The 23,781-nt window shown below is 42.7% G+C and overlaps 1 protein-coding gene across 2 annotated transcripts in view; it reads right to left on the bottom strand.

Annotated features, from left to right (window-relative positions):
• Positions 1-23,781, bottom strand: part of COL5A1 (collagen type V alpha 1 chain) — a 248,110-nt gene that overhangs the window by 24,811 nt on the left and 199,518 nt on the right. For both annotated transcript variants that reach the window (XM_084649659.1, XM_084649658.1), the window contains exons 38-57: positions 20,026-20,079; positions 17,330-17,437; positions 16,134-16,223; positions 15,955-16,008; positions 14,282-14,389; positions 10,594-10,701; positions 9,875-9,928; positions 8,365-8,418; positions 8,094-8,201; positions 7,941-7,994; positions 7,731-7,838; positions 6,779-6,832; positions 5,963-6,070; positions 4,494-4,547; positions 4,321-4,374; positions 3,739-3,792; positions 2,783-2,836; positions 1,891-1,998; positions 960-1,013; positions 803-856 (exon numbers count right to left, since the gene is read on the bottom strand). In XM_084649659.1, coding sequence (XP_084505785.1) covers positions 803-856; positions 960-1,013; positions 1,891-1,998; positions 2,783-2,836; positions 3,739-3,792; positions 4,321-4,374; positions 4,494-4,547; positions 5,963-6,070; positions 6,779-6,832; positions 7,731-7,838; positions 7,941-7,994; positions 8,094-8,201; positions 8,365-8,418; positions 9,875-9,928; positions 10,594-10,701; positions 14,282-14,389; positions 15,955-16,008; positions 16,134-16,223; positions 17,330-17,437; positions 20,026-20,079 — 1,494 coding nt within the window. The remainder of the gene's footprint in view (positions 1-802; positions 857-959; positions 1,014-1,890; positions 1,999-2,782; positions 2,837-3,738; positions 3,793-4,320; positions 4,375-4,493; positions 4,548-5,962; positions 6,071-6,778; positions 6,833-7,730; positions 7,839-7,940; positions 7,995-8,093; positions 8,202-8,364; positions 8,419-9,874; positions 9,929-10,593; positions 10,702-14,281; positions 14,390-15,954; positions 16,009-16,133; positions 16,224-17,329; positions 17,438-20,025; positions 20,080-23,781) is intronic.

Raw genomic sequence — 23,781 nt, 5'->3', positions numbered from 1 at the left:
GGGGACAAGGAGCAGGGGGGGTTGGATGGGTCAGGGGTTCTGAGGGGGACAGTCAGGGGGTGGAAAGTGGGAGGGGGCAAATAGGGGGTGGGGGCGGGGGCCAGGCTGTTTGGGGGGCACAGCCTTCCCTACCCGGCCCTCCATACAGTTTCGCACCCCGGTGTGGCCCTCGGGCCAAAAGGTTTACCCATCCCTGTGCTACACACTGAACTATGGGGAGAAATTTCTTCCTGACCCACTTACAGGTCTTCCTGGTCAATGAACCCATCTGATACTCAACATATATACCCTGAAGATTCATAACTGAGGTAGTTGTTGTGACAGACACCTCTTGTATGCTTGAGGCCTGCTCTAAAGAACTGCCTGACAGTATTATATCCTGAGGTTATGATATCCTCAACAGTCCCTCTTTCTGTTTTAGCACGTCCTGTGGTGAAAACAGTGAATTCTGGACCAATGTGGAACCTTACTGTGTACTATGCATAGAGGGATAAATCCATTCCCATGCAGAGAGACTTCACAAGGCCTATGCACCACTTCAGTCTCATTTAAGACCTCAAAATAGTGTTTATACTGGACTTAAGCAGTGCCGAGACCTTGTGCAGCTTACCTCACGGGGGGGAGGGGGGTTTTCACCCCAAAAGCTATAGAATCTGTTATAATATACATGTCATCACCATAGCATCACTATTGACATCTATGACGTACTGTCCTTAGAGTTGCGGGGGTGGGGAGGTGGGGAGATCAATGAAATGAATTTGAAAATAAAAGTTTCTGAACATGTTTTATGTAGCAGTCTCACCTTTTCACCTTTAAGACCTGAATCTCCCTTAAGACCAGGTAAACCAGGTGGGCCCTTAAAAAAAATAAAGGAAGAGGAAACTCAGATAAAAATAATATACACCAAATGCAAGATTCAGTATATAAGTAACCAAACAACTTGGATTATAAAGACATACCAGTGGGCCTGGAGGACCATCGGGGCCTGGGGAACCGGGGAGCCCTTGTTCACCCTGTAAAACAATGCAATCCACTCAGATTAGGCATTCATAGTAGAGGCTGTCCAGTGGTGAAATTCTAGATCTGGGCACCCCAAACTTTACCCCTCCATATGTGAACTCTGTGGGTTGGGCCCATCTCTAGAAAAAATGATTCATTCTATAACCATTATTACATTTATATATTTTAATCTTAATTAATCTTAATTTTAACACCCAATGAGAAATGCTCCAGGAGCACACACATGGTCTGGGCCTGATGCAAAGGCCACTAAAGTCAGGAGTCTTTCTAGCAGCTTTAAGGAGATTTGGATCAAGTCTTCTGAAATTAAAATAAACAAACACAAAAGCAAAATACAAGGCCCAATCTTGAAGTCCTCCTTTACTCCTAAGTGGCAATGAGAGTTTTGCCTGAGTGCACCAAAGAAACTAAAGTAAATAGTACTTTGGTTCCCGAGTGCGTAAGTCTCTTTTGAAAATTGGACGTAGGCACTTTGGAAAATTTTACCCTCGAGCTTCTTCAACCTTTAATAAAAAATGAAAACCAAACAAACACGGTTTCCCTTGACTTCCTTGTCCCCACCATAAGTGAAATAAATACCAACCCACCCCAAAACTCAGCCAAAAGCCATGGAAAAGAACAGATACACCATCATGCTTTAAAAGTCAGCAGACTTGGCCTCTATTGCACCACTGGGTGGTGGGGGAGTGAATTCTAGAGCCATGGCCCCTCTACTAAAATCTCCTACCCACCAGACATCAGGCATTTAAGTCTGGAGACTGTTCGCTTCTGTGGCTCAGCTTCCTCTTCGAGAGATGCTTTATTGTAAGGCCTGGTCATTATTCCTGTTCAAAAGCTTGCTGGGGCTAGCCTCAGTTTTTAAATACTCACCACTGGGCCAGGAATTCCTCGAAGGCCATCGGGACCAGGTTTCCCTGGAGCTCCCTGGGGACCAACAGGACCTGTCTTCCCAGGAGGTCCTTCCAGGCCAGATTCACCCTGGTGGCAGGCAACAAAGTGATTCAGTTTTCAATTGAGCACCAAATTGTTCTTTAAAATAGTCTAATTACAGTTGATCAGACCTAGTGTGATGCATGCAACTCCCTCCCTATTTTTATACCTTCCAATAATCTGTTCTTCCTGCCACATCCCATCCTGCTCTCTAGTGCACCCACTGAAAGCCAAATCCTGGAGTTGCAGTACTTTTTTCCATTTCCACCTGTTTACTGACCAACTTGCTGTAGTACTGCTTAGACTGTAAGCTCTACCATCTTTTTGTTCTGTGTTTGTACAGTACCTAGCGCAATAGCGTGCAACTAGAGCTCCTGAGTGCTACCACAATGTATATCATAACTAATAATAGTAATAATGTAACTTACAATACCATTTACAACACTATTCTAATTTTGGCTCAACATTGTTATTGGGATAATCACTGTTTGCGAATATCATGTTTGCTTTAGGACATTACATAGTCCTGTATACTATTGCTACTATTTACAAAACAGTAAATGACACTTTTGATACCAAAAACATATTCCAAAGCCCTTTACAGTTCCATAAATATCCAGTGGAATTTGTTAAATGGCAAAACAAACACTTAGAAGATAAGTCTTCCTTTGAAGTTGGTGGCCCCAAATTCCAGGGTTTATGGTTTGTTGAAATACAGAGTGAAATGACATTCTGTTCTTCCCACACAAGATTTTATGAGGTGTTGCATACAAAGGGCGGCAGAGGGCACATCTGAAGATTCTGATTTTATCAATATACGTTCATCCCTTACCTTGGCTCCTTTCTCTCCTTGTCTTCCCTCAGGACCTGCTGGACCAGGAGGACCCTAGTGAGAACATGAAACAGAAGCATTAGCATCTTAGACCACAGCTTGTCTGGAATGGCTGTGGTGGTATTTACAGAGATACTGTAAACAAAGAGGAAAATAACATCAAGGTGGCTATCTGCCAATGGCCTTCAAAATTAACACCCTAATAAATTAACCCTCAGATGAACACTTGGCAGAAATAGGATGGGAGAGCCAGATGTTTTATCTCATTTTATTTTGGATACCAATAACCTGATCTAAAGCCCATAGAATTCAATCGGCACCTTTCCATTAACTTCCACTGGCTTTGGATTGACCTCTAACCATCTTTAAACACTGCCAACAAACTATTGCATTTCAGTGTGTGAATTCTCTCACGTTTTGTTCTTAGTTTCAGAAAATAAATTATTATGTGTTACTGATTCAGTTTTTGGGGGGGTGCTCACACGTGTACACACATGGGATCCACATGCACACATTTTTGGGAGAGCTGGTGACAAATTCCACTGCCTTGTGGACTCCAAGAGCAGTGAACTTTCTGCCTGTTGGTGTTTGCAGGATCAGTCCATAAACAGACAGGCAAATGCATATCAATGTTTTCAGTGTATATTATTTTTACTGACCATTTTGCACATGGGCTAGAACTCCAGCTGGTATAAAAATGCACAGCTCCATTGACTTTTGCGCATTTGAACCAGTGGAGGCTTTCTATACATCAATATGACAATATTGCACAGTTGATATTGAAATGACAAATGTTGCCACGCAAAGCAGATATTTACCATTTGATCAGAACTTTAAGAACTCTACTAAGTGAACTGATTGGATAAGGCCTGTTAGAATTAAAGCATTATGATGATACTAATTTCAGAAATCTCATTAAAATGTACATGAAACAACATTCTAACAAATTAACATACCCTCTTCCCCGGGGGACCTGATGGGCCTGGTTCTCCAGTTGGGCCAGGAGATCCCTAGGTTAAAAGTAGAAGAAAACAGCTCATAATTGTAACATGACAAGTAAAAGAAACAGACCAGGTGTCTTACATGTGACCTGAGCAATTCTAGCTTGCATTACAATTAAGAATTAAGGAGAGGTAGACAATATGAGGTCTGACTGCTAATCAGACAGCTGGTATCTTATTTTACCCCATTTTATGATGCAAGAACAAAAGGGTGACTTGAAATATAATAGGCATCTTAAAATGAATAAAAGGAAACACATAGTATACTCAAGCTACAGAGTCCACTGCTGGTGGACAGCTAGACTTAGAAGAGACGGCAGGATTTTCACAGCACAAATGGAAGTCAGGTACTTAGCTCCCAGTAGAAGTCAATGGGAGCTGGGTGAGTAACTACCATTTGTCCCTTTGGAAATCTCTCCCTATGTTCCTACATTTCTATTGATTTGGGCAAAAGTTAGACCTAGGAACAAGGAGCAGCAGAATGTGAATACATTAATCCTAATACCTAACAGACCTTGCATACCAGAATGTACTTACAGTCTGACCAGGTTCACCATCATCACCTTTGTCACCGGTGGGACCATCTTGACCCTAGGAGGAGGAAAATGAATTTTATATACAGTACTAAGAATTGCCCTTCTCCAGTCTAGTGTGAAAGCAGTTCATTCTGACTACCTCACTGAGATCATTTCTGAATGATTGGCACTTACAGCTGGGCCAGGTTCTCCAGGGGGACCAGGATCACCAGGAAAACCAACTGGACCCTGCAAAAGGAAGGAGAAAGATATCCCAAGGTCAGCTGCGGGACAGTTACCGGAGAACTCTAAAGCAACATATATTTGTTATTCCAGACACAACTGAAAGAGCTTCTATACACAGCAAAGTCTTGAGCCACACAGCTCTGACATGTTCAGATCCCCAAAGCTGAAAGGATCCTAAGTTTTGGATCATGCCATCATACATGGAGATGAGCTGTGAAGTTCAGATCAGGATCCAAACTTTTGAAAAGTTCAGGGGTGTTAATAAACAATGTTCGGGTTAGCCCATTATAAACATGGGGCAAGTCATAAAAACTTTTCCAAACTTTGAGACTGTTTGGAGCTGGAGGTTTTGTTTTGATTAATTAAGGGTCATCATTGAAGTTTGGATCCAGATATGAATGAAGTTGGGGGAGCCTCAAGAAAGGCCTGGGGCAGGGGGTGACACCTGGAGGTTTGGGACAGGCCTCTAGCAGCAGCTTAGAATGTGAAGATAGAAAGTGATAAAACTGAACTGCCAGGCTGTTTAAAAACATAAATATCACTAGAATTTAATTCCATTGGACCAGCTCCTCAGCAGCTGTACATCAACAGTATTCTACTGAAGCCAATAGTGCAACCTGTATTTACGCCAGCTGAGGATCTGACCCATTCTGTAGAGCATCTTTCACACAGGGAGCATCACAAAGCATTTAATGGCTCAAACATGCTGCCATACTTCCCAGTACAATGCCTACAGAATACGTTAAATGACTTCCAGAATGGTGTTCAGGCAATTGGAATCTCACGTTATTGGTAGAAGCCTAAGACCCATCTGTTAAGACATATTAATAACTCCACCACCTCCTCTAGTATTTCATGCCATCCTTGCTTATCACATACTATAGTTCTTCAGCCAGTGAGCATCAAAGCAAGAGGCAAGAAAACCACCATGCCATTCTCAGCTGGTGTAAACTGGTTCGCTCAACTGATGTCAATAGAGCTAGAATGATTTACATTAGCTGAGGATCTGGCCCTAGAGGTGCAAATCCCAAATGAGGAAATACAGTCATTTACTAAACAAAACTTACTTCGCCTTTTAAATCGCACATATACTGTTCTGCAAAGTGTGCTCTTGTGCAGAAAGCCTACGCCCCACTTAGACCTTACGATAGGATTTTACATGAGAAGTGAGCAGGACATAGAGCTCGAGGTAGTCATCTGTGAGAAAAGGACTGATCATTCTAGTATTATCTGAATATACTATAAACTAGGACTATTTATCCTTAAAATCCCAATGGAATTGGTTTGAAATTGGGCACCACTAGAAGTATGGTTCACTTGACTGTTAAGCCATCTCAACTTTCTTGAGCATCTTTGGAACACAGCTTTCAAAAAGGAACGCTCCGTTTAACACTCTTCCTATATGATGGGCTACTTACAGGGCTACCTTTAGGTCCATCATCACCTGGTGGACCTTTAGGGCCAGGAGGACCAGCAGCACCGGAGGGGCCTGCTTCTCCCTTTTCACCTCTTTCTCCTTTAGGACCCTGCAGGGAAAACAGGATTTTCCATTAGGTAGAGAAAACCTGGTATTTACTTATTTGTTTTATATGTTCAATTACACCTCTCAGAACACCTGGACATTATTTATTATAAATACCTGTTCTGAATAATTAGACGGCCCCTGTGTTGTTCTTATTAAGGCCTGCTTTATTTCACAACTGTTCTTTTTGGTTAAACATACCATAGCATGGTAAGGCCAGCCTGCTGTAAGCTGCAGCCAATCACAGTCTTTCTGCCCACTGCCGTCCACAACCCTTCCTTCCAAAATGGAGGATGAGTTCAGTCTCTGCATCCTTACCCATCAATGATCATTATTCCACACAGCACTCTACAAAAACCTGAATTTCCAACGCCTCAAGGCAAAGCCTGGGGAAAGACAGGCCTGAAAAACCTTAGACTTTCAGGGAGCACTCGGGGGCGGGGGAGAATGAATTCCATTGTCCTGATTCTCTTAATATTTCTGCTAAGTCTAACCACTTGCCTGAGAAGTCCATTGTAAAACAAAAATGCCATGCTTTGGCAAACAAAGGAGATCTGCTGAGCTTTCAAGGCAATTCACACATGTGGGGCCAAACTCACCATAATGAGAGGGATCGTCATATTGTTTACCCTGCCTTGCAACTGCTCTTGAAGGCACTAATCCTATTCAGTTTCAGTTAAAACTATGCTATACATATAAATGTACCACTTACCGGGGGACCACCCTCTCCAGGAAGACCAGGCTCACCAGATTCACCAGGTTCACCCTATAGATTGGGGCAAGGGGGAAAATGAAAAGGTTATAGATTGCTACTGATAGCACACCATGGTGGGGTGTGTAGAAAGTTCCTCTTCAACTCAAAGCAGGCACCCATGTCCAGCAGTGAAAAAGATAGAGCTGGTCAGTAAATGGGAAAGTAAATTCCTGGAAATTCTGGGGAACTGGTCATTTGTGGGGTTTTTGGTCAAAAATTTCCAACCAGCTCTTGTTAAAATGTTCTTTAGAATTAATACTCCTAGCCAGCCTGTATGGACCCATCATTGACTGCATTTTCGCCCTGTCATGATATGTCTTAACCCTGACTGCACAATGTTATCTGAAAGTACACTTCAATCTCCATGACAATTACATCCTTGGATTCTCTAATGAGACCACCAGCAAAAGTGTTAATTAGTTCCCACTGTGATGGCAGTTCTTGGACACCTGTCCAATAGGAACTAGAGAGACCCCCATCAACATTTGTTTTGTAATCAGGACAGTCCTTAGATGGTAAAACTTTCAGTCACTACCGAGCTGGGCTGGATTTGAAGAAGTTTGGAACACCTGGTCTATATTCATTACCAATGGACAGAACTGTCTACGTCCCCTCTCCATTTTAAACAGTTGCTGGTAGCTTAACGGAGAACTTCCTGGTTAACAAGGCCCTTGTGCAGCATGAGTACCACAGCTCAAGTTGCAGGCCTGTTTCCGAGTAGCAGCCGTGCTAGTCTGTATCCACAAAAAGAAAAGGAGGACTTGTGGCACCTTAGAGACTAACACATTTATTTGAGCCTAAGCTTTCGTGAGCTACAGCTCACTTCATCGGATGTTTCTATTGATGTCCATGGCAAGGCTCCCACTGATTTCAATGGAAGTAGAATCAGGCCCGACTCAGCATGCTTTACCTTCTCTCCTACAGCTCCAGGATTTCCTATTCCACCCGGAGGACCTTGTGGACCATCCGCTCCTGGTGGTCCGGATGGACCCCTGGGCCCAGGGGGACCTGGTGGGCCCTACAAGAAAGGAGAGGCATAAGTAATTGGTGAAACAATAAAACTTTGGTAGCAGATGCTGATATTAATTATGAAACTGCTGAGGAATTGGATCTCACTTACCATTTGTCCAACATCACCTGTTTCTCCCTTCTCACCAGGTGGTCCAGGCAAACCCTGTGGAAATATGATTATATGGGATATTTTTAGTGGGTTACATCGTAAGAGCAACATAGGGACTTATAACCCCAAATATCACATGTCATCGGAAATTACCTGCAAGCCCACTGGCCCTGGGGGACCAGGGAAACCTCTTGGACCTTCATCACCTTTCTGACCAAAGAGGCCTTGTTGTCCTCTTGGACCTGGCTCCCCATCAGCTCCCTAGAGGGAAAGAGATTAGCATTGTTTAATTATAAATACATGTTATATCTGGGCCCTCATCCCCATCTTCCATTGTAGTCAATGGCAAAGCTCCCACTTTTCTCAATGGGAGCAAGCTGGGTCAATAATTACGGTAGTTATTAATAATAGCAATAATACTCACAGCTGGACCTGGTTGACCAAGTGGACCTTGTGGTCCAGTAGGACCCGGTGGACCCTGTTTAGAAAAAAGATGTTCAATCATATGGTTAGCAATACAGACTAAAGTAATCATCGGGTATGGAGAACACAAATGTGCACAATCTAAGAATCAACTCTCCAAAATTCTGAAGTGTTGAAAACAAATAAAAGAGAAAGGGCCTAACTGGGCTCTCACATGCGCCAGTATCCATTAGTTTGATGTCTAATGGATGGAATCACACGACTGCAATCTAGGATGAGTGTGAACAGAATCACACCCTAACATAACTTTTACTATATAGTGCAAAACAATTAGGGGACAGAAATCTTTCTGGAAAGTGAGGAACAAAGTTATGTATTACTGTGTAATATAATATGTGGCCAATAGTTATAACACTACCTCAGAAAACTGTATGACTAGAAGATTACGGTAGCAGAGGTAAATGCTCAAGGGACAGTAAATGCCAAAGCTAAGGTTGCTCTCAGCGTCTTACCTCTGCCCCTCAGTATATATGCGCTACATATGGGTTTAACTCTATGATCGTATGATATTTCTCCAATAATGTAAAATAATGCCATCTAATTTTTTTTACAAGCTTAACTACTCGTGCAGCATCTTTTCCACTCCTGGAAATTTTAACTGATAGGGGAAAGTCTTGGAATGCTATGAACAACTGAAAAGAGGGGTCCAAATGAATATGCAACTTCAGCTATAGGGGCTACTCCTGCTGTAGTAATGATGGGGCTGTTTCTGCAATGTTAAAATAAGGGGGCATTATACGAGGCCCATTTAAATGTATTCCACTGGAAGACCCTCCATTATATTTTTCTTTTTACATTCCAGTCTTCTTCTTTCTTGCCACTTCCTTATTTGGGGTTGGTGACTTTTATAGCCTTCTTCCATAACACGTGATCATTTGCCAAACTGTCGTGCAGATAGGTCTCTCTGAGATTCACTGATATCCTGTCCATGTACTGAGCTCTCATCTCCCCCATTGTCATCTTTCATCCCCAATCATTGCAAGCTCTTAGATCTCTGCTGGATATGCCCATAGCAACGTAGCCTAGCCTCCCTCAACTTTAGGCTCATTACAACCTCATTACATTTCCTGTCATGGAGTGTCCAATCATCTGACCACCTCAACATCTTCATTTCCATGGTGGAGAACACACTGATTTCCTTTCTTGTAGCTGGCCAAGTCTCTGTTCCATACATTAATTTAGGTAAAATTACAGTTTTATACACTCTATCTTTTAACCTTTACTTTTTCCTTCTCACATTATAATATGTGTAAAAAAAGGGGTAAATACCAGAGGAAATTATAATTAAATACTTAGTTTTATATTTCCATCAAATAATGGAAAATCCCCATCTTGCAGAGGTCCCATCAGACTAGCTGCTGCCAAAGACATTGTCTAGGACACGTGGAGGACAAAAGGGACTGCGAAATACAAAAAGGCTCATCTTTTTTTATAACAAAGTTCCAGCTTACCTGTTCTCCTTTGTCACCCTTGCTTCCTTTCTGGCCTGGTTCTCCAATCTCGCCCTGTTGGACACAAATGTGTACAGATATGTCCAGAGCTCAGTAACTACTTGTGTATCTACATACTCAGATGACATTTCCCCCTACATTCTGGCATGTCTGAGGCCTGATCCTAGAGAAGCCAACTCATGTAGAACTTCCCAGGGGAGTTATGGGAAGGGAGGCAGGATCGGGCTCCCAGGGTGCAATCAGTTTTTTGAAACCTTTTTTGAAATCTTTCCTCAGCTGCTGATAGATAACAAAAATTTTATTATGCTAAGCTTGTTGGTGGAGAAAGCGAAAGCGAGAGGCATATTTCCGTACTAACCATCTCTGAATATCCTGCTGTCCAAAGGAGCTTATTGTAGGTGTTGGGGAAATGTAATTAATTTTGGAGAAGATAGCAAACTGGAGCAAGGCCAACATAATAGGCTCATAGGAGGGTAACTGACTGGAACTTAGTACATAGTTTTGTTGATGAGGAATAGAATCCAGCCAATTCTGTCTCAGCTATACTGACTCTGCAGGGCTAGCGCGACGTAAAAAGCAGTAAAAATGTAATTATGTCACTAAATGGAGCAGATCTGAGTCCGAATACACAGAAGCAACTGGTCTGCCAAATGGGAAGGGGCTATTTTGCATGGGTGCTTCTTGGAGTAGAACTGTACTTAAGAGGAGATTTTTCTCACCTTATCCCCGTCTTCTCCTGGGGGGCCAACGGGACCTGCTGGGCCGGGGAGTCCAACTGGGCCCTGAATACCATCACGACCAGCTGGGCCTTGCGGGCCTTTCTCACCCTGGAGGTACCATGAACAGGCATGTTAAACAAGACTCTCTTCCATCCTCTAATTCAAGCATAAAATCCCATTAACTTCACTGCTTATCATCTGACAGTAACCTTTCCTTGTGTTTGCATGTATATAATAGAACCAGTATCTGGCAGACATTTTATAGGTCGATAAGGCTCATGGTTGTAAGCTAGCCATAATTTCCATCTCAAAAGATAAAGAAAGGAAAAAGTGTATCTGACTGTGAATACAAAGATTTTGCTACTTTAATGGTATAACATTTTATCTTGACTTTTCTATCCCGTCTCTTTCTCTGAGTGATGAACAAAACTTCTTCAACCATTTGTCATTTCCAAGAGCCAAATCTTATTGATACCAACTCCCACTCTAATTAATGAAGAGTAAATGCTAATTCTACATATGGAATAGACAGAGTTCCTTCTTTCTTCAGTACCAGAGCCATTGACCTATGTGTTTGGTGAACTATGGAAAAATACTTTAAGTGAATAGGGCAACCAGTGCTGGCTTCTTGCTTAAATATTTACTTTTTTGTATCCTTCAGAGGGAGTCATCAATTGAATTCACTTTTGTTTATATGAGCTGAAGAGCTGATGTTCTCCACGTCCCTAGCACAAAATTTAATTGTGTTTGAATCCTGCTATAAATGATTAGATGCCAGATAAATTGCATATTCATCTCTCCAATAACACGTTATACATATGCTTTGCAGCATAGATGTTCATAAAGCCGTTTCAAGAGGAAATGCTTGCTGCAGGTCTAGCTGCTAAAACTTTCAATAAACCATCAAATGCAGGAATTAGTGGGGAAAAGATCACCTTGAATAACACAAATAAATCAACACAAATGTCCTACTTCTGTCTGAAATCTTTGAGGCTAGCATTTGGCCATTTCCCTGGACGTGAGGCTGACTGTGATGAGCATGATTCAAAAGCAAACAGTCAGTGATATACATCCTCACAGCAGCTTAGGCGTGGCATGAGATAGGCAAATAGCCTGTGAGCTGTAGCTCACGAAAGCTTATGCTCAAATAAATTGGTTAGTCTCTAAGGTGCCACAAGTCCTCCTTTTCTTTTTGCAAATACAGACTCTGAAACCTTAAATAATGAACTACACACTATCCAGTTCTCACATGGAATGATACGACATATTCCTACAGAATGAAAGAGCTGTTGGTTTTCTCAGGCCTGTGGATGCACAAAGTAATATATTGCAGGAGCACAGCCAGAGTCCACTTCAGGTCTCTATCTATGTATCTACTTTCCCACCCATCTATCAGGTAGATTCTTATACTGAGGCCCAATGCTGTAGCGTAGGATCCAAGCAGATAGCTATTCCTGAACGTTTCTCCCTCCTCACTCCATAGAAAAAGTGCAATTTTTGAATCACAACTCAACATTTGACATCAAAGTGGACTGTTTTAAACAAACCACCATTACTATGATTTCATATGTTTATAATGCAGCAGCACCCAAAGACCCCAACTGGATTTGGGATCCCACTTCACATACATATGGACTAAGCTTTTCAGGCAGGAACAGTGGAAGAACTATTGCCGGGATATCTGGAAGAGGATAGTTATTCCTTTCAGAAATGCATTTTAGTAGTCCCTATGGTGCAAGGAGGCATTGTCCTTTCAACGACGAAAATGATAATCCCAGTTGGTTCTTCTGGACTAGCTTTAGCATAGTTTTGCAGTGAACATGCTATATGGAAGTAGCAGACAGTTGTCCAAGCATGGTTTAGCTTGGTGAAGTGTTAGCACCAAGCAGCATCAACTCACTGCTGCAGGCATCCAAATCCTCAGCCCCCATATGGAGACACATTCTGGGCAGCACAACGGTATGCAGGCTCTGGCTCTCAGGGCACCATAGGGCAGTTGAGGATGACCACTGTATGTATAAAACAGATGGAAGGAGGAAGATCCGGGCTGCAAGACAGTAGGGCTAAGGATTTTTAGACCATTCTTGGCCACTCTTTTCGTAACGAAACCAGCTGTTGCTACTTTCATTGCTTACCTAGATATGTTCATGGTGCATAGGCCCAACAATGGCTATTAGCCAAGATAGTCAGGAATGCAACCCCATGCTCTAGGTGTCCCTAGCCTCTGATTGCCAGAAGCTGGGACTGGACAACAGGGGATGGATCACTTGATGATTACCTGTTCCGTTCATACCCTCTGGGGCACCCGGCATTGGCCACTGTCGGAAGACAGGATACTGGGCTAGATGGACCATTGGTCTGACCCAGTATTACCATTCTTACGTTCTATCTACAACACCACTATTGTAAGGTGACTTATTCAGTTATATACATTTTTGTTTAAGATACATTAGCCCACATTCAGGTCAGTATTTATCCAAACACACACCGTCAGCCCTGTACTATTTTGTAGATTGCAACAATTATTTTCCTCTTTCTTAAGGTTCAGACTTTAATAGAAGATTTTTTTGCACGTCTTAAAAAAGGAGGAAATGCAAAGACACATGGGAAAAGGAAGAGAAGAAAACATCTACATTAAAGATGCCGTGGTTTGGTTCTCATGTGTAATGCTGAGGGTGAAATGAACTGCCTGGGAGAGCATCCTAAGAGTGGTTTTCACCAAGAGGAGTGATGCCCTGTCATTTCAACCTCCACCACCTGGTTTGAGAATAGAATCTACACACCCTGTCTCTCTGCCTGAAGCCATTTCTGACCTTTGGACCTTACACACATTGTAGAACAGACATTCAACAAGGCGTTGCAAGATCACATTCCTACTGCAGGGCTCACCTGTGGCATCAGTCTAACACGGTTAAGAAAAGTGGAGAGACAGACAATAGTTCCACTACAGTACAGGTGAGATTTTCAAAAGCAGTCACTGCTGGCATAGCTTTGTTCTCCTAGAAGTCAATGACAAAACTCCCATCAACTTCAACAGAGCCCTACATCTCCCATTGAATGAAAACAATCATTAAAGATGGTTCCCTAAAGCAACTTGCTCTGAGGGGAATGCGTCTGCCTTTCTTTTCTGCCTGTGCTTGCCTCACTTGTTTAGTCTCACGCACAGCACAGTTCCAGTGCCTGGGCTTACAATGGCAAAATCTGCCACCACCCACGCAGCAGGATTTCGATTTGAAAAGCTGGCAAGGCTGCGGACAACAGAAAACAACTTGACTTTCATCTAGCACTGAGTCATCCAGGATTTACTATACACAGGCCTACCCTCCTGCTTGCACCAGTTTTGAGAAAATAGCAAGAGAACCAGTTAGCACCTACTAACTCTCCCAGAATACAACCTTAGAGAAATCCTTCCTTGGTACAGAGTTGGGAAGCAGTTGAATAGGTTGGTTCGATTTTCTTTTCTATAACTGCTACAGATTGAAACATGTTTGCTGCCTTCAGGAAAGCTAAATGTGCCTGGGGTTTTAGTAGAGGGGATAAGTGGCTCATAGAAGACATGAAAAACAGAGAATCAGAGAATTTGTCCCAACTGTGCCTGCCATGGAGTTTTCACAGGGGCGCATGGGCACAGAGACACACACACACACTGAGGCATATTCACCCACTTGAACTTGGATACCATACTTACTGGGGCACCCTTTTCACCAGCAGGTCCTGGAGGTCCTTGGGGTCCGGGTCTTCCTGGTAAACCAATTGGGCCAGCTGACCCAGCTGGACCTCTCTCACCAGGAGACCCCTGTTGGCAGGGGAGGAGAACGGAAACAGTCATTAGGCATCACATGTATTAAAAATAACAGAGGGAGAAAAATTAGGATGTAGAAAATGTATTAAGTGCAAAACTCAGCGGGTAAAAGAGCGAGTGTGATGGTGCAACTGCCATGCAATGATCCTGCACTATAAGTTTGAGGGATCCTGCCTATTTTAATTTTAATTAACAGCACTGGAATGGCTGGGTTCTTCTCTGGATGGCACCGGAGCTCAGTTGCTGGGTAAACATTATCAGAGCTTGGAACAAGCGCGCAAGCCATTTTACTGCTAATGTAGCAGAGCAATAAGGGTTTAATGATGAATATTCTCTTCTGGAAGGGCTGCGCTGAATAGGGAATCTCAACTGGGATAGCTTTCAATGGGCCAAAACCTGGGTGGGCTTCAAGCTGGTGACTAAGGGCTAGTCTACACTGGCAACACTGAGAAGGCCTGCCTCTGTGTCCAAGCTTCCAGGCAAGGAACGGGGTTGGGCTGCATCGCTCGACATGAGCCGAGGCCTGACTTCCTGACGGCAGAGATGAGCCAACCGGCGCAGGTCTTAGCTTGCCCCCAGCCCTGTCCTTCCCCTTGCAGGGAGTAGGGGACTGTCCCCTACCAGCCTTCTTCGAATTCTTGCTGGGGGCTTGGATTGGGATCGGTGCCAGCTTGTTGCCGGCGGGGCACCACGCACCAATGCCAGGGTGCTGTGTGCCGAGTTGGACCTCTGCTCCGGGGCTGGACTCCATCAGGAGCGCTTTGAGTCTCATCTCGCTCTCTTTCTTGGTCCTAGGTTTAAAGGACTTGCAGATTCGACACTTATCACTTATGTGCCCTTCACCAAGGCACCTGAGATAGCTGCTATGTGGATCGCTCATGGGCATGGGCTGTTCGCAGCGATCGCAGGGCTTAAAGCCTGGGGACTGGGGCATGCCCTATTCCCTGGTTAGGTCTCCGACAGAACTAACTAAACTCTAACTACTGCTAAGGGCTAACGAACTCAACTACTAACTATGTACACTAACTTTACAAGAACTCTAGTTCGTACGAACGAAGCCGAAGCAACGTTAGTAAGAGCAGCGAACATCCTGTGAACCATCACTGGGGCAAGAAGGAACTGAGGGTGGGGAGAGCAAGCGGTGCCCTTCTACCACGCCATGCGGGCGCCACTCCAGAGGGTGCCAGAGCCGCTCCCCTATGGATACTGCTGACAGAAAAACTTCCGGCACCGGTGCATGTGGTGAGCACACACATCTAATGTGGAATGGATGTGAGCAAGCACTTGAAGAAGAACTAAAGGCTCAGTCTCCATGTTGCCAATGCCCTGAGCCATCTCATCCCCTCAGCACACCATGTATGGTCAACAGAGTTATAGGGCAGTGACCAAGTTATCATACATGTGTCTCGTAAAATAAAGGGATACCCAAATATTGATTAGTTAACACCAAAAGGGAAAACGGGTAACTGCTTGTGAACAGCGATTAGGCCTCAGTAGTTACTTATTAGGCCTGTAATGTGTTAGGTAGTGCCGATAAATGACAAAGAGACAATACTTACTGCTGGGCCTGGTGGACCAGGGGGACCTTCATTGCCTTTCAGCCCAAGAGCTCCCTGCAACCAAAAAGAGAGAAGAAACAGCATCATTCATTGGAAAATATGATGTACTGTATATTGCATCACATAACACTATCTATTGCATCACTCCAGTGGGAAGGACAAGAGGAGCTTTTACTTACAACTGGGCCAGGGAGACCTCTTTCACCAGGGAAGCCTCTTAAGCCAGGAGGGCCATCTTTTCCTGGAAGGCCAGCAGGTCCCGGGTCACCCTGTAACGGGAAAGGTTAATAGTTTAGAATCTTTGGAATCATAGAATCATAGAATATCAGGGTTGGAAGGGACCTCTGGAGGTCATCTAGTCCAACCCCCTGCTCAAAGCAGGACCAATCCCCAATTTTTGCCCCAGATCCCTAAAAGGTCCCCTCAAGGATTGAACTCACAACCTTGGGTTTAGCAGGCCAATGCTCAAACCACTGAGCTATCCCTCCTCCCCCCAGTAAGAATCAGTAAGAGCCTGGCTTCTTTGGCCAAGATGTAATGGTATACAAACTCTTGTTAGGATCTGGAACACTAAGCTTCTGTTCTGAATCTGATCTCTTCATTCGTCCAGCCTAGGATCTATCTACATTCTTCCTGACTCCAGGATCAACCGATCAGCAGCGTGTCATACTGTCCTCTTGTTAAACATGAATAGCTGAAACACCTACTAATTGTCTACAGAAGCCACGGACAGGGATGGCGCTGCAGAGTTCAGATCCAGGTTTGGATGTGGAATCTGTATTTTGAAGGTCTGTGCTCCTAAAGTTCAGGGCATGTTCAGGTCCCTCATTCTGGTTCAGCTCATTCTCAAGAGAGGTGTTCATAGTGAATTCTGATCCAGGTTCATGTCCAGCCACTCCAAAATTTGGAGGTGGCGGACAGGTGGTACAGTTTGGGGTTTCTGGCTTGGGCCCATCCCAACTTCATACAAATAGAAATGTAACCCGATATGGTTTGCTCACAATCAGGGATGTTCTCAGATCAGCTCATGCCAAAGAGCATTGTAATGCAAATCTCAGCCCTTTCAGCTCTCATGACCTAGTCTGCACCTGCAGCCAGGTCGCTAGAGATGTATGTGTTTAGACTTGCATGCCCAGCACAATGGCAGATACAAATCATACCTGAAAAAAAGAAGCCAGTACTTCTGAAAATTAACCTCTCAGTGTTATCCAGTCAGACCCCCCAGGGGTCACTTATTACTCAGACAGAATGAATGAGCCTGATTCTAACCAGGTCTGGTCCTCTCCTCCATCCCTGTTGCCTGAACATCATGCTCCAATGCATACCTGAGCTCTGAATGAAATATGAAGTCAGATCAAATGTACCAACAATGTACCTTGGTTCCTTCCTTTCCAGCCAGGCCAGGTAGACCTTGCTCACCTGGTGGACCCGGTGGACCTGGATGCCCACGCTCACCCATTGGACCCGTCTCTCCAGTAGGACCCTAAGAGAAGACCAAAAGATACAGAGCGAAGAGTTCAATACTCAAGAGACAAAGAGCAAGAAAAATCTGTCCATCAGTGAATGCCATTCACAGCTGTAGCCATCCACCCCCTTTAATGGGCAGCCCTTTCCTGCCTACCTGCTAATACCCACCCCCAGAGGTGCTAGGACCGACATTCTGTCAAGCTCACTGGCACTGTGAGTGAGGGAAGTCTCCAGCAACTCCAGTGACTTTTAGGACGGCCCCAGTTAAATCTGGCAACCCTCACTGATGACTGAAAAGCTGCAGATGCCAGTGCCCAAGCACGGCTTATCTCTGTAAAAATGTGGACCCCATTTCAGACTCTCCTTTTCTTCCGCCAGCGATGTTTTAGGGGGATGCTAGTGCAGTCTTTGGGAAGGCAATGTGAATGAAAAGCTAATTTCCTTGGAGTTCTTCAATAAACACAATCAGATGAAGCATGTCGTTCGTTGTGCGCGTCTTTTGTTCTCCCACCACAGCTGCCACTTTTAATTCACTAAGGCAGCATTTCCATTACCTGGGCCTATAACACTGAAACAACAAGCGCACTGAAAGGTCACCATATTCATTCAGGCCACTTTTACCACCCAAAACTGAAAACCATCATATCAAATGCATGGAGCATTCCTCTTAGGGATCACCTAAACTAGGTCAGAGGGGCCACACCAGATCATCATCTTATTACTCAAGCACCAACATTAGAAATCAAACAGCAGGAAGGCTCCTATAGCTCCTACTTGGTTTTGCTCAGTTGTAGTATTTTTATTGACCACAACGGACAGCTATCATTTGTCTTATTTTCAGTTACATACTTGTTTTGCATTGTTATGCAAATAAGGCAATTTCGTTCTATCTAAATTCTCCTTGACGTTTCAGCTGGATACAGCATTTTCTTCACGTCATTGTCCTAACAGTGTCACTGTGCACCGTTAATAAGACACTTAGTTTTACTTCGGAAGGGACTTCATTCCAGTGTTGGATAAAACTGCATCTCTATGCAGTTTGTATATCCATTTGTTAGGTGTGAAATGAAAGTAGCTGTATAAATGTGCAACACTAGGTCACTTCAGAATGAAAGTAGCTGTATAAATGTGCAACATTATTATTATGCTTAAGGTTTTATTGGAAAGTTTCCAAAGTGCACGATAACCCTGCCATGTCTTTCTTGTACTGGGCATAAATAATTGATTAACTTTATGACTACATAAGACAATTATTGATCACCTAAGTACTATACATGGGGTCTAATGGTAATGAGCATGGAATGAACAACCGATATAGACTAGAACACAACACAGTAATTATCCTGCAATTTCTGTCGTAAAGTAGATTCTGATATGAAGAAAAATGTTACTTGGTGGTAATTAATCATTTAATTATGGTATTTGATAACATATGATTCACATAGAATCATGTATTTACTTTGAATTGTAATTGTAAGGGGATTCTGTGTGTCTTGATAAATTGCAGGGTGACACTTACTGTAGGTTGAATGATAAACAGTGATGTCACAGTCCTGCATATTACACTAATTCTACTTAATAGATCCAAGTGCAATTGCCACGCAATCTGCTTTATGTTTTAGAAGACGGAGATAATCATATACTTGCCCTTTAATACTGAACTTTGCCATTTATCTGAGAGGACATGTTAATTACTGTGTAATTAAACAGTGAATACTTTCCCATGTAATCAAAGCAAGGAGAATTTGTATATAATCAGTCCCCATTCATTCTAAAACCTTAACAATACAAATGATATTATAGAAACTGATCCGGCACACACTTATTCAAGTAGGTAGCCATACTGACTTCACTAGGGCTGAAAGGGTTTTGCAGACTTGGGCAGTGTTTTAAGAATACATTAAATAGTGATGCATTTCCTTATGATGACATTGAACAGAAATGTTGCATTGCCATGAAACGTACCAACGTGGCCATATTTTGTGTAGCCATTCAATATTGCTTTTAAAGCTTTGTTACTTAAAATCTTACAATACGGTTCTATACAAGTGTCTATTATAACCAGAGGCAGGATGAGAAATGGGCCAATTTCGGGCCTGATTGTGATCTTACACCAATTTTTAAACCAGTGTAATTCCACTAATTTCATTGGCATTACCTGATTTACACCTGCGATAGGGAGATCAGAGCTGGGACCTTTACTCTCATTTATACAGATGCAAATCTGGTCATGTCACTGAGCAGAATGAGAGCATGACAACTTTCCAGGACTTCGAGGGAAGTTTTTCCTAAAAGCTCTATTCTGAGAGATACCTAATGCCTTGACTGATTGGGCTGGTGAGTGAAAATTTCAGAGTTAAATTTCACACACAATGGAAAAAAAGAGAGGTTTGGGTGTTCACAACCATGTCTGACCAGGAACATAAGGATGTCAAATACCTATTGCTGTTCCATAGCACCCCTTTGAAAATCCCAGCCCCTGGTCTGTATATTCTATTCATCGTCCTATTAGCTAAGATAAACAAGAGTGTCTATAATCTGATGTGGTTTGTCAACAGGTGTGAGCAGGGCAGGACCGCTGTGAATGCTGCGTTCATTTCTTACCTGCGGGCCAACAACACCTGGAGGGCCTGGAGGACCAGTCTTGCCTTGGAAACCCTGTTTTAAAAGAAAAATGAATCATAATTAGCCACAAGACATAGTAATACAAGAATCTCAGCATGCTACTTGAGAGTATCAAGCTCAGCATGCTCTGGTAAAACTTACTATCAACTACAAAAGAATGGAAATCCCAAAAGACACTAAAAGGAGGAAATCAAACAGGAGATGGGAAATATCTTTCTATTTATTCACAGGGGCAAAACAAGAAAAAGAGATTATCAAACCCTTTCAACTATGGCTGTGATTCCTAGAGGAAACACTCAGTAAAGGAACTAGTTGTTTATAATATACAGGGCAGACCCACAGATGGCATAAATCAGCAGAGCTTTATTATTTCAATGGCACTATGCTGATTTACCCCATCTGAGGATCTGGCCTTACATATATATGTAAGCACTTTTATACATATAAAACACTTTCCCCAGAATTTGTGAACCTGGAGGAGATATTAAAAAAGAAATCTTTATCGGTCTTAGTAATAACACGTGAGATTATTAAAGCTGAAGGAATTTTAAAATTCTAATTCCCTTTATTCCTATTCCTTATGCTGTTGGTTTCTGTTTTGTGCTTCGCTCAGTCCCAGCTTTGAGACTGGACTGCTGCCTTTCGCTTTCTGCCTACAGTCAGTTTCACTTCCTGGTTCTAACGGGGTAGCACAAGGATGTTGTGTTTGAGTTTCCAAATACTATTTGCTTTTTTTTTTAATCAACATTTGTTGCCAACAAACCATAAATACATTTCTCTTTGTGTCTTTCTGAAATTATATTTGGAAATCTTGGCAGCTTCCAGTTGAAGCTGTTTAATGCAGTCCCTTGAAAAATGGCGAAAACATTCTTCTCTCCTTTCATTGATGCAGAGGTATTCTTGGACACTTACTCTCTTGTGAGCTCTACAGGTGAGCAGTACCGAATTCACAAACTTTGAAGGCCCTTGTTCAGCAAAATTAATACAGCTCAGCTCTGAAGCATGCTTAAAAAAACTCCTAATCTACATTGCCATGTGTTGCATGTGCGTGCAAGTAACTTCTATTGACACAGGACAGAGTATATGATACAAATAACTCCACTGACCTCAACGCACGTTATTCACACTAGGAGCAAATGATTTAAGTTGTTATTTAAGGAACAACTACATTCCATGTACTTTAGCCATCAAGACTGTTTCCGAGATTTCCTAGGTAACAAGGTACCTCGGTAATTCTTCAGAGGATGCACTACTGACATTCATTCTGTAACCTATATTTGTGATTAACCCACATTATTTTTAAGGGCCTTAGATGGAGCTTCCTTCTGCCACAGAGATGGATAAATAGGTTTTAACTCATCACTACTCTGACATGCTAGAAAGCTACTGAGCACAACTCTAGATGCTTGCAGGACCACAGAATGTGTGTTGCAGTTGATGGGAAAATGGTGAGCACTTCCCACAAAAAATAAAAATCAGCAAATTTTGGAAAATGCAAAATATTTCAGCCATCTCTACAGGTTTTCTTTTTGAGGTGGAAGAAGGGTTTTCTCCAGGTCCCTGCCTGAAGCTTGAGCAAGGATCCCCATGATTCTCCCCATTTTATACACCTCAAATTTTAAACCTGACATCATGACCAATTATCCAAAGATGCTTCAGCACCCCTAATGCATGCTGGGCTGAAAGGGAAGTGGAATATGGACCCGAACTGGGATCTCTTGCATGCAGGTATAGAATGCTCCAGCTCAGCTACCAGTTTGGAACCATTATTTCATCTGCTTTTCTGTTTGCCCCCTCCTACTTCCCACCCCTTTCTCATGATGGCATAAGGAAACAAATCAACAATGAAAAAAAGTCACCTGAATTAGTTTAATAATATGGATTTGGTCAAGTGCAGTAATACTGAGAATTCAAGTATTGTGAATTCAAGCACTGTACTTGCCAGGTTAGTGTAACAGTATATATTGAATGGCAGCAAGAGCTGGTGCACGAGTTATAAAAATGGGCCTGCAAGTCTTTGGCTTGTACAACTCCAGGCACAACATTGGAGGTTACTTCTGCAAACTGGTCCTTGCGTGACGTGTATGTTTGATCCCCTAGCAGAGTATACAATTAAACATTAAACCTGAAGGGCTTGTTCCAGTCAAAGGTGAATTGAAACGTTTTTTTCTGAAAGTAATTGCCTAGTATAGGCAAATCATCAGCAGAATAAGATGAAGAAAACGACAGATAAATAAGTTTTTGAATAAGTTAATTGAAAGCCACTTCTTCCTTCATTTGCATGCCAAGCTTGGAGTGTGATGCTCGGCTGTTTTTTTTCCTACAACAGCTGATGACATCAGACGCAAGCAGAGTAAAGACTGCAGCTCTTACTTGAATTCAGGTGTCCCTCCTGGAATTAATGATGATGTCAGGGAAACTAAATGCCACCTTCCAACCTCAGCAGGTCAAAACCTTTCAGTTCCCCTTTAAATTAATCTGAGAATATAGCTTTAGTGATCTAAAGTACCATTTGTGTCACTCCAAAGCCACTCTTAAGGACTTTACATAAATGTATAGCGTTGCACAGAACAGTATTTGCATTGCTCTGCTTATCCAAATGCCAGGCAAATTAATTAAACGTTTCTGTGACAAGTCAGGGGGAAAATGCATAATATGCAAAGCCTTTTTAAAGCTTATCTGCCAGGACGGGCAGTGAAGAAAAATGCAAAGCTCAGTAGAGAGGTTTTATTTCCCCGTAAATGAAATACCAAACACACGGCCGTCTATCAGCTAGCATGCAGCATGCAATGTTGACGAAAGCATAATTATAACAGTAGCAAATGAGTTGGATCATCACCAGCAGAAAAAAGGCACCAAGAAGAGGCAAAACAGAAAGATATGAATTTCTGCATCCAAAAAGTTACATTGGAAGAATATACATTTTTGCTGCAGAACATCCTTTATGCAAACTTTCCCAAAGGACAAAGAAAACAGAGCCATATAGTCATACCTTCTTCATGCCTCATCATTCTCCTTTGGTGAGAAACAATGCTTACATCTGCACAATAAAATCCTTTAAAATTGATAAAGCAGTATGCATATAAAGAGAGAGAATACACAGCAGGGGAACTAGACAGCCAGGAGCCACTCCTTGAGTCAAAGCCACATTTAGCATATGGTTATCTTGAGGGCTTGGGCAAAACTTTGTCTTGAGTCCCCTTGAGTTGCTTTAGATAAAGGGCAGCATCAGTGGGGGTGCCATTCCTATTAGTCTGCTAAAGCTGGCAGATGGGAGTGTGCTGCATACACGGGCATGTACAGCAAACATAGACTTCTTATTGAGTTCCCAAATTCCCACTGATTTCAACGATGCCAGGATTTCACCTTCCTGATTAAAATGAGCAGACAAAACAGCCAATAATTTTGGTCACGACTAGCCTTTCTCCAGATATGCATACACCAAAACTGTGCTGGAATTCCCTATTGCCGTGCAATAGTTCTTCATACTGGTAGTGTGACGTACTAAGGAGGAAAAGCAGAATTTATTCTCAGCGTTCTAGGTGGGAGAACAGATAAAAGCGCTTAGAAAACTGACCATTGACCTAAGCAACTGTAGTGTTAAATATTTTCCTCTGACGTAAAGGATGAATCCCATTCAAATTAAAACTTCTGCTATCACAGACCTGGAATAGCTTTACAATGTAATCAGAGCACAGACATTTTAAAATTTGGGAAGTAATGAGAGAGAGAGAA

The sequence above is a fragment of the Lepidochelys olivacea genome (assembly GCF_965140295.1).
Source record: "Lepidochelys olivacea isolate rLepOli2 genome assembly, chromosome: 16".
Lineage (NCBI taxonomy): Eukaryota > Metazoa > Chordata > Testudines > Cheloniidae > Lepidochelys > Lepidochelys olivacea.
The sequence above is the reverse complement of the archived record's forward strand: the minus strand, read 5'-3'. Positions and strand labels throughout refer to the sequence as shown.